Genomic DNA, 11,711 nt, shown 5'->3' with positions numbered 1-11,711 from the left:
ATTCTCTTATTTGGATTGATTTAGAACAATTTGGAATCAGCAAGTTGAAATGAAATGGTTTGTATAGAAAAACATTTTTCCTTTTCTTATAAAATACGAAAATTGCTATCACTGGACCTGTGTAAACATGTACATTGCTGCATATTTAGCGCGTTGCCTAGTTGCAATGAATGTAGCCAACCAGATTGCTGCAAGAGAGATATTTAACTTAGAGAAGAGAAACCACCCAAGAAATAGGAAATATGTCTCAGTTGAAAATGTAAGCACCCGATTAACTATATGTTAGATAGCATGTGTGCAAGACTTGTATATAATAAACCTGAGTGACATGCAATATGGTTTCCGTACTGCTAGATCTACACAAATGTAGATGTCACTCAGGGTTTCCGCTCTGCAAGATCTACCGCAGATGTGCTGACGGTTATATCCCACAGGATTAGTGAATCTCTTGACAAAGGCTTCCTTTCTAGGGCAATTGCTCTTGACATATCAAAGGCCTTTGACAAAGTATGGCATAAGGGTCTACTTCACAAGATTTCCAGCTACGGTATAACAGGAAATGTTTTCTCAATCATTAAATCATTTCTCTCCGATAGGCTCATAAGAGTAGTGGTAGATGGACAAAAATCGGAGGCCTGCAATATAAATGCTGGAGTCCCTCAGGGGTCAATCCTCGGCCCAACTCTCTTCCTGATCTACATCAATGACCTCCCTAAACACATACTTAAATCATTCGTTGACATCTATGCTGATGACACGACCATCTACGGCAACACATCAAAGGCTGTAAATGACGAAGTTCTCTCGGATTCTCTCTCCTCTGATCTCGAGCGCGTGGTTCAGTGGGGGAAGATGTGGCTAGTTACCTTTAATGCATCTAAAACCAAACTCCTATCCTTACATCATCAACGCTCTGATCCCCAGCTGGCATCAATTGTGATGGATGGCTCTCGTCTGGGTGAGGCCCCGTGTTTTGACAAGCTTCTGGGTTTGACCTTTACTCCTGATCTGAAATGGAACACGTACATCAAGTCTGTTGCCAAGGTCGCAGGAAAGATGGTGGGATCCTTCTACCGCTCCAGAAGATATCTCACTACTGATTCAATTCTCTATCTATATAAAAGCCAAGTACGTCCAAGGATGGAATACTGTTGCCATATCTGGGCAGAAGCTGCCAAAAACAGCCTATCATGCCTTGACAGAGTACAAAATAGACTTCGTGGTTTAGTGGGGGATGCCCTTTTCTCTACCCTGCAACCCCTCTCCCACAGAAGAGACGTTGCGAGCCTATCCTTGTTTTATCGTTATTTTCATGGCAGGTGCTCGTCTGAACTCCAATCCCTGGTCCCCCCTCGCCAAACTTTCACGAAAATCACCCGTCTAGCTGAATCCACTGTGAAAAATTTCCCCCACTCTATATCTATGCCTAAATCAAAACGCGGATTTCATGAGCAAAGCTTCTTTCTTAGAACTGCACGCCTGTGGAACTCTGTTCCGTCTGCCTGTTTCCCTCCGGACTACAACTTGGATTTCTTCAAGTCTAATGTTAACAAATTCCTAATGAACCGCCCCCCTAATTAAACACTTCATAAAATCTCCTCACTAACGTGATGTACTTGCAATAACCCTTATCCCTGAGTGGCTTCCGGGCCTTGATAAGTGGTGATCACTGTGTAAAAAAAAAAAAAAAATGTGCTAGCAGTTATCTCAAAGGATTAGCAAATCTGCCGACGGAGGCTTCCTTTCTAGGGCAATTGCCTTTGATATATCAAAAGCCTTTAATAGGGTATGGCATGGAAATGTCTTTTCAATTATGAAATGTTTCTCTCTGAGAGGTTCATAAAAGTAGTAGTTGATGGCCAGAAATCAGAAGCTCACAATATTAATGCTGGAGTCCCTCAGGTTCCATTCTTGGCCCAACTCTCTTCCTGATCTTCATCAATGATCTCACAAGTCACACCCTAAGATCATTCGTAGACATTTATGCTGATGACACTACCATCTATGGCAACACTTCAAAGGCCGTAAATGACCAAGTTCCCTCTGATTCTCTCTCCTCTGATCTTGATCACGTGATGCAATGGGGAAAAAGGTGGCGTGTTAATTTTAATGCATCTAAAACCAAGCTACTATCTTTTCACCATCAATGCTCTGATCCCCATCTGGCATCAATTTAAATAAATGGTTCTCATTTTGAGGAGGCTCCATGTTTTGACAAGCTTCTATGTCTTACCTTCTGATCTGAGATGGAACATGTAAATCAAATCGTTGCCAAGGCTGCTGAAAAAATGATGGGATCATTCTACTGCTCCAGTAAATATCTCATTGCTGATGCAATTCTCTACCTGTATAAGAGCCAAGTACGTCCAAGAATGGAGTACTGTTGCCACATGTGTGCAGGAGCTCCTAGAAGCAGCTTATCCTGCCTTGACAGAATTCAAAATAGACTTCGTAGCCTAGTAAGAGATGCCCTTTTCTCTTTCCTGCAACCTCTTTCCTGCAGAAGAGATGTTATGAGCCTGTCTCTGCTTTATCGTTTTCATGGCGAGTGTTCATCTGAGCTCCAATCTATTATCCCTCCTTGCCAAACTTCCACAAAAAAACACTTGTCTATCTGAAACCACTAACAGCAATTTCCCCCACTCTTCATCTGTGCCTAAACCTAAATGTAGATTCATAAACAAAGCTTCTTTCTTGGAACTGCATGTCTGTTGAACTCTATTCTGTTTTCCTGCTTTCCAACTCACTGCAATGTGGTTATCTTCAAATCCAATGTGAACAAGTTGTTTATTAGCCATTCCCTTAAGTAATCCAATTTACCCAATTCCCACTAATAACGATTACTATGACATTTTCCCATTTTCTACTGTATACTCATTAGCCCTTATCTCTTAGTGACCACCGGACCTTGATAAGTGGTGACTCCTTTGAAAAAAAAAAAGATTTCCTTGTGTCATCTAATGTTCATAATTCCTTGTGGATGTGTGTGTGACATGAGTTACAGAACATTTACATGATGGATAACACAATGGGATTGGGACACAATTCTGGGTGGTTATGCATCTTGCCAATAAAGAAAATATACCTTTATTCATCTGTGTGTCTTGATTGACGAATCTGCAACAAGCTATAAAGAAGATTCCTTCCAAGGAAAATGATCACTAATCTCCAGTTATATTTTACAACTTTTATTTTTATTTATTGTTTTCTTGTTGGAAGATTGCACACTTGTCTTAGACTTCTTTCCTGGTATACAGGGCCACTTCCACATCCATCAGCTCGATCAGTATCACTGCCTGTCCAACTTTTTAACTGACTCTCCTCTTCTAACTAACTCCATATATAGCTAACTATTCGTTTTCTATTATGTCATTCAACTCACATATTTTAATATGAGACTTTTTAATCACGTTTCCTTTACTCCAATCTGTTATTTGGAAAGCTATTTGTTTGTAACACTCATTTCGTCAAGATCACCTTCCTGATTCTTTTGTTTATTGTTCTCTAGATCACATTCTAAATTCCAAAAACCTATAAACATATGTCTTTGTATAACACTGAAGCATCTGATATTGAATATTAGAGAAAGGCGGCATGAGAAATCGAACCTGGTTAATGGGTTTTGGAATTACTGATACTTAATTCATAAAATAAATGAGAGAGCTTTAAATTACATTTTTTCTGAAAGTAAGAGATAAACAGAAAAAAAGGTCAAAGTTTTAAACAGAAACTTATCGCTAAAAATAGGATGGAGGGAACAATAAAGGAAGTTGAATGGGTCGACATTTTATATGTAGGAATATGATATCGAATGTCGGTACTTGTGCATTTAACGAACCAGACGTAACTCAGCATTTGCTCGGCTTTGTTCGGCACATGACGGCAACAGCCGGATAAAACCGAGCATTGCCGATAAAATAAAAACAACGCTACAAAATAACTGTAAAATGAAATTGTAAATGTAGAAACATCTGAAAATAAATAAATAAAAAGCAAAATCCTACCGTCCATTTATATTCTTTTTTTATTAGTATTGTTTGCAAAATAAATACATAAAACATTTTTTGTAAATTAATAATAGTAATATTTTTTTTTTAACTATTTATGTAAAATAGCCAACAAAAATGATATTTGTAGGATATTTTTTTAACAAATAATAGTAATTGTTTTTTATGAAACGTTTTTTTTTCTTTTTTTTGCCAGGAACATATTATCTTAGGAGGATGTATTTTCCTCAGACTTTTGGAGGGCATCAAACGACAAAGTGGACAGAGGTTCACCATTAAATGGTGATGCCCCTCCTCTCCTCCCACTTTGCTGTAAGTCCTCCAACAGTCTGATACGATCGTGGTCCCCAGCAGAATCTATTTTCTTATTAGTGAAAGGAGGGTTTCGGCATTCCTATTTGGTATGTTAACCAAAAGACCCTCCTTTTTGGCAGGGTCAGCGTATCCACCGAAGATCCAGACTGGTGTTAGACGTCTGCCGACGTTGTGTTTCCGGTGATTGAAGAAGACAGACTCGTCGATTTCAACCATATGGCCTGGGCCTCCTATCTGCCTGGAATTGCTGAGAAAGTAATCCCGGCATATATCTCAGGAAATTCTTCCTGTCCACAATTGTGTGGCATGACAGCAACCTACATTTCGCTAGAGATTCCTAGTCGACACCATCTCGAACACCCATATTGAAATTCTCGTCTGCTGCTTGATGCACGCACGTTGAGTTGAAACTAAGTGCACAGCGTTTTGATTGACTGATGACCATGTTTCATCAGACAGCAGCAAAACCTGAGCTGTTGATGTCATGCGCCAGACAAAGAAGAAGAAGAAATGCTGAGTTACGTCTGGTTCGTTAAATGCACAAATACCCATAAAATAAATGAGAGCTTTAAATTACATTTTTTCTGAAAGTAAGAGATAAACAGAAAAAAAGGTCAAAGTTTTAAACAAATTTATTGCTAAAAATAGGATGGATGGAACAATAAAGGAAGTTGAATGGGTCGACATTTTATATGTAGGAATATGATATCGAATGTCAGGCGATATTGACCGGTTCAAACACTTGATATGTATAAATGGAAGATCAATTTCTAACTGGCACTGGCAAATTGGTATATAAACACGGCAAGTTGCAAAGTCAGGGGGAATCTTGCCTTTTCAGTTTCTGAGAATCTGGTATTGACAGAAGAAGCGAGCCGCGCCCAACTTCTACCACGACCACGATAATGAACTTAGAAAATCAAACGTTTGCAGTGTTTGACACTCAACTGTTATACATTAATGTAACAAGTAATTAGTGTTTATTTTGCTTTTATAATACACTTCGACTTTTTACTTATAACAAGTCGTCTTTTTTTTTTCTTATGACGTCACCAGTCTGATTGGAGTGACTTGCTGGAGAATACCCGACTTCCTTTTCAGCGTATGTCGACGTGGATCGAAGATAACATGGGCAAGGAGGAGCCGTGATCCCTCTTCTCAGCAGAGACAACCGACCGGATGGGAGGAAACATTATATTTGTACACAAACTAATTTTGCATACTGACAAATAATAATGTTCTTTATCTAACATTTAACTTTTAATAATAGTCAATTCAGGACAATCGACTATCAGCAAGGTAACTCGGTGTTGCGCCGGAACAGAGGAGGAGAGGTCATATGAAGATAAAATCATTTAAATTATTCATAAAATGAATAGGGTTTTTATGTCCATTGATAAAACTGACCAATGATTTTCAAGTGGATGGTTAGGTGGCTTATCACAAAACAAAACCAATATCAGGCCAGAACTAAATAGTAACTAAAGATTGGAGCTCAGTTTTTGGGAGCTGGATTTTTGCCACATTAAAAACCGATCTTGTATCTAACTCTGCCCTCGTGGGGAGGCAAGTAAATAGGGACTCAAGCTAAAATCTTTAACTAAGAGGGAAAAACGACAAAAAGAAGTTTATTAATTTTTTGGTACTCTTGCAGTATTCGACTCGGATCCTTGGGATATTCCATCAATCATGGCTTGGGCTCGACTGGCAATCACCAGATTAAGCCATGCGTTGTTGAAATACTAAATCATACCAAACCAAAATGCCAAAGCCTTCTTTCTTCTGCCAGGGACCATGGTCATATCCAACTGTTGGAGAAGGATTCCACCACCTGACTGTGAATAATAATCTGCATTTTGTGGACCTTGTGATGAAGGCAACAATGAATCACATCAAAAGAATGTGGAAGGAAGCGAAACAAGAAAGAATGCAGAACCAACTGACAGCTTTTCGGTACATTTCTAATTGAATTTATGTGGAGACAAAACATTTGTTGACAAAAAAAACTTTGTAAGTTTTCTTGGAAAAAAATAAATTTCTGTAATTTTACCATTTTCATAAAAATCATTCATCTTTTTGAATAAAAATACAACTGTTAAAAGAAAACGTTTACTGCAAATTTTCTTGAAATAAAAACCCCCCAAAATATCAATTTTGTTGTACAAAAAAAAATCTGTATGTAATTTTTGCTAATTGTCTTTGAAAACTGTTTTCATTAATAAATTTTTTATTTTATTGTTTTCATTTTGTAATTTTTGGATATTTTCATAACTGCGACATAACAATTCCAGTAGATATAGGCGGGCAGATACATAAAAGACAAGGCCATCAAGCCAGATATAGTAATATGGAACAAGCCCAAAAGAACTGCACTCATTATCGGTGTCACTGTTCCAAATGACTTTGGCCTTAATAAAGCTGAACGAGAAAAGATAACAAAATATCAGGACCTAAAAAATTATCTAAAAACAACATGGTCTCTGAAAGAAATAAACATTATACCAGTTGTGACGAGAACAACTGGCCTAATAAAAAAGAATGTTAAAAATACTAAGAAGCAATCCCTGGAAAACCAAGCTGTAAGGAAATACAGATAGCAGCCATAAAGGGAACAGTGTCTATTCTTAAAAGAGCCTTCGGATATAAATTTAAATTGTAATAGAATCAAGTATTATCCCCAAGAAGGAGCTCCTTGATCCCTTCAAATTAACAAAAGTAAAATAAAAAAAAAGTGTGTGGATATTCTGAAAAATCAAAGTTAGTGAGACACATGAAAACTCACAATGGGAAAAAGGCACATTCTTGTGAAGTCTGTGGATATTTTTGTTTAGAAAAATCCAAGTTAGTTATACATAACAGAACTCATATTAGGGAAAAGCCAGATTCTCATGAAGTGTGTGGATATTCCTGTTCTCGAAAATTAGATTTTATGAAATATATGAGAACTCACACTAGGTAAAGCTACGTTTGTGATTTCCTGTGAGTATTCCTGTTTTTGAAAATCAAATTTAGTGACACATGATAACTCACACCGGGGGAAAATGATGCATCAACATTAGGAAACAAGAGCCAACAGAACAACTGTTACCATAAAAGTTTTCCGTCCTGTTTATTATTTATTTATTACTATTATTTAATTGTTTAATTTTACTTCATTTTCTTTTTACTTTTACGGATACTTTTACTATGAAGGGTACTTTTAAGTGTCTGTGTTCTTACATATATAGGTGTGTGTATGCTCTTATGTATCTTACGTGCAGTTCACTGTTATATGTGTGTGTGGGTGTGTGTTCTTATCCTTACACCGTTTCTTGCCTTGGAAGGTCTCGAGACATGTATGTGCAAATAACATAATGCGTACATACCTGCTTGCCTTGGCCAGTGGATGATGCCTTCTTGGACGCTGGTCTCCATCTCGTGGGGAGTGGTACTTACTGCTGCAGACATATGCATTAATGAACACAAGATGGGATTTGGAGCTTCAATCGTTTATTCAAGGCAAGCCTATATCTGGACCCTGGTTGTCGGGGAGAGACCTGAAATCTCCCGTCTGCTTCATCTGCAGCCCAAAACCACTCTCAGCCCATGTGGTTGTCAACCGGAAGCCTATGACCATAATTCCCGTGTCACCCCCTAATTTCTGGTGCATGTCACCCCTAATTTCCGGTGCATTCTCTCTAGGTTGATACCTGTCAAACTTAACCTTTTGTGACCCTGCCAACACGCTGATGGGAAATGAAAATATACTTACATATATTTCTATTTCTAAAACTACCTATATAGCAATTAAGCTGGGATTCCCAATACTACACAATCTCCATCACGAAACTGGCTAAAATGAGACAGGATAAGAAAACAAGTGTACTAACAGAATAGCACAAAGGAGTTGCCAAAAATACACCAAGAACTTCCATTGCAAAAAAACTGGAAGAATAGGCCAACCAACAGCATATTTGCTCAAAACTATATAGATAATAAAGGGGTCTATGGACTGGCTAAAAAGAGGATCGCTCCACTATCATTATGAGACGATTATAATGTCTGAAGATCAATGCTTGATAACCAATGCTTCAAAGAAAATAAGTGTTCTAAGCATTGACAGTGAGTGAAGGTTCAGTTGCACAGAAGTAGAGTGTGAGCTGCTTAATATCCAACTTTAAGGTGTAAGAGTATCTTGTGTAGGAGACGGTGAGACTCGTCGTGGGCGACGAAGCGTTTCACTGAAGAACCACAGCAACACACAGCAAACCAACAAACAATCACAGCCACGGCGCGAAGGCAACTTACAAAGCTCAGCTGACTGCACGAATAGACACGGAACCCAACGGTCACTGTACTGATCGCCACGAACGTCAGAACCCGACTGACTCGCACCTCCAATGGACCGATTTTTATTACTCAAGATGGCCTAGCTAATTTGCATCCCCGCGAGATCTCGCGCGATCCTGCGAGATTCCGTCTCTAATAAAAGCAGGCAGGCGCCATCTTGAAACTCTTTCTTCCGCTGCCCCGACCACAGGATCAGCCACCACCCCACACGCCAGGCACACACGGACCCTCTTGCGCCGAGGGCTACGGTTAGTCTCACACTCCCCCCTGGTCTCCAGATCACATACGTGACACGGCGGACGTGGCCGTTTGATTCGAGCACTCCTGCGGAGGGGTATTGCCGGGACTTCCTCATCGGAGCTCTCAGAAGTGGCATCGGAAGCATCAGCATTAGAGCTCGCAGTTGAGTCATCAGGTCCATGGGGCACAGGTTGGATCCATCGCTCATCGTCGGATGACTCGCTCCTTCCACTGCTCGCAGTTGAGTCACCAGGTTCGTGGGGCACGGGTTGGATCCATCGCTCATCGTCGGATAACTCGCTACTTCCACTGCTTGCCGATTGGTCAGCGCTTAGAGCGGGCCGGACATCCCTGTTCACTGATGACGCCGGTGACCCGCCCCCTCAAAAAGCTGCTGGTGCACCGGCCGCCGGGTGGCTTCACCCAGACGGTGTCTCCCACTTGGTACGTCCCCTGGGGTTCTCGTTGGTCGGGTAGACACACTTCAACGTCCTTGACGCGCACGTGGTAGTGATGAATCGCATCAGCAGGCGCACTGCCGCCAGTCACGGTGTCCTTAGGCGTTGTGTTGTATCTGTAAACCGCCTCCGCGATCGTACACTTCTTCCTGGCCGCGATCCTCTTCACGGTTCGGTGGCATCGCTCCGCTATGCCATTGCCGCTCGGCACATACGCGCATCGGTGTCGAAGGCGGATCCCCCAGTTGTGCATAAAATGCCTAAATTCCCTGCTGCAGAACGCCGTGTCGTTATCTGTGAGGATCTCCTCAGGCGGCCCCCTTTCGTAGAATATGGATTCCAATTCGTGGATGACACTGGTGGAATCCTGCCTTGCCAATTGGCGCCAAATCGCGAACCTCGTTGGCCCGCAGTCTATCAGCGTGAGGAAGTGTTGGCTGCCGTAGTGGGTTATATCCATACCCAACCGACTCCAAGTCGTGTCCATTCCCAGCTGTCCTTTCCGCCATCTGGCTGGGGCGGGGTCGATGGACTGGCACGTTTGGCACTCCCTGACCACTGCTCTTACTGCGCTTTTTGGTATTGATGGTCTAGCCAACTTCACAAAGTAGTAGGTCCGTTGCACTCCGGGGTGCCCACTGTCGTGATGTATCTTCCTGATTTCGTCCTCCTCGACGGAGGCAGCACACAGAGGCAATGGCTTAGCTTCTTTCTTCATAGCCTCATACCATCTCCGTGGTACCCGAGTGAGCTTGTCGGCGAGATTGTAGTCCGAGGCGACGAGCACTACGTCTACGGACAGGTTGTACTCCGTCACCAGTTTTTTCACAGTCTCGAGCCTCCGTCTTATCAGCATTTCGCTGGCTGCCTTGGTGCGTGCCCTGGCCTTGCTCGTGAGTGTGTCCGACACCCAGTGGTGCACGCAAAGTGAGTCGGTGTGCACACGCAGTTTCTTCACTTCCCATTGAAGTGCCAGGTTAATGCCCTTTATTACAGCGTCGAGTTCTGCCAGGTTGATATGGGCAGCATCATTCGCCGGTCGCAGCCAGCAGGCATCCTCAACTACGGCCCCATCTTTCTCCAAAACTACACCGATCGCTAGAGAACTTGCGTCCACCCACACGCTCAGTTTGTCTCCCTGCACGCACCAGTCCCCTGTGGCGGGGTCATTCTTTTTCACACTAGCGACGGTCTCCTTTAACATTCGAACCAATAGTTCGTCGGTTATCTCATCGTCCCAGCCTTTGCTGACCGCATTTGCCCTCCTTTTTATGACGCCTGTCGCTGCACGAACCCATCCGCATACTGGAAGGTGCCCCACAAGTTTCCCGCACAGGGAGAACACGGCACGTCTTGTGTAAACGTCGGGTACGTCGGGAACTGCGGTTCCACGCCTCCACCTCAGGTTCCCTCGCTCCTCTTGAACGCTCAAGCCCAATACGCGGGCACCATCCTCAAGCCGCTCAGAGTCCTTGCAGTTTAGACCAAACTCGGCAAGTTTGGATCTTACGCGCGAAGAGGACACGATATCTTCGTTCACGTATATATCGTCAATATACGCCGATGTTCCCTTTCTGATCCATTCTTCTTGTGACAACACGGCATTGACGATAGCCTTCATTATCTGGGGTGCTACGTTTAGCCCAAATCCGAGTCGCGTAAGACAGTATCTCTTCCCGGAAAACATCACTGTCTGGAAAGGCCACATCGCCTCGCTGATCCGGACCTGCAAATATGCTTTTCTCAAGTCCAGTAGGGACACATTGGACCCCTGCCGGCGCCACTCTCGAAGCTTGCTGGCACAGACGTCGGCGTCCGCTGTGAACGCATCAACGTGCGCATTCAACTCACGGTAGTCCATTACCGGCCTCACCTTTAACTTGTTAGGTTGGGCAACTGCCATCAGCGGTATCAGGCCCTTGGGGGGTCCAAGTTTGTCGTAGGGGTATGGAATCAGCCAACCGTTCTTAATCCATTCACGGAGCTCGCTTTCGTATGCAGGCCTTATCTGGTCGGGCATACGGTACTCTGCCACTTTGTTTTGTAGTTTGGCCGGTTCCTTGTCTTCTGACCACCTCCAAGTGGCGGTCCACGCCTTCTGTTGGTCGTCGAATTCCGCACTGAAGTCCGGCTGGTCGACTCTTAGTGCTGCGCACACCGGGGGCCTATCCTGAAACTCTACAACGCCAGCGCGCGTTATGCGCACGCCGCCCAGGGCTTTGATGGCATCGTAGCCTAGCAACAGGTCGAAACTCAGCGGTTTTTCGCGTGTCACCAGCGCTTCGACGTTGGCTGAGTTCCCAGTTCTTGTGCGAATGTGTACCACACCCACGCCGCAACACATTCGTATTTTTCCAGTGAT

General features: G+C 42.8%; 1 protein-coding gene across 8 annotated transcripts in view; it reads left to right on the top strand.

Moving 5' to 3' along the window:
- The window catches only part of LOC145276480 (tRNA wybutosine-synthesizing protein 4-like), a 121,620-nt gene extending 115,054 nt beyond the window's left edge, over nucleotides 1-6,566 (top strand). For 3 of the 8 annotated variants that reach the window (XM_080130674.1, XM_080127952.1, XM_080132160.1), the window contains 2 exons: nucleotides 1-57; nucleotides 5,977-6,566. The exon at nucleotides 1-57 is cut by the window's left edge and continues 127 nt beyond it. In XM_080130674.1, coding sequence (XP_079986800.1) covers nucleotides 1-53 — 53 coding nt within the window. In that variant the 3' untranslated portion in view covers nucleotides 54-57; nucleotides 5,977-6,566. Of the gene's footprint in view, nucleotides 58-4,203; nucleotides 4,331-5,378 lie in introns of those variants that run through there. The other 5 variants (XM_080130814.1, XM_080128761.1, XM_080131635.1 and 2 more) reach the window with 4 other exon arrangements.
- The last annotated feature ends 5,145 nt before the right edge of the window (nucleotides 6,567-11,711 follow it).

The sequence above is a fragment of the Euprymna scolopes genome, chromosome 1, assembly GCF_053919585.1.
Source record: "Euprymna scolopes isolate OS-2025 chromosome 1, ASM5391958v1, whole genome shotgun sequence".
Lineage (NCBI taxonomy): Eukaryota > Metazoa > Mollusca > Cephalopoda > Sepiida > Sepiolidae > Euprymna > Euprymna scolopes.
The sequence above is the reverse complement of the archived record's forward strand: the minus strand, read 5'-3'. Positions and strand labels throughout refer to the sequence as shown.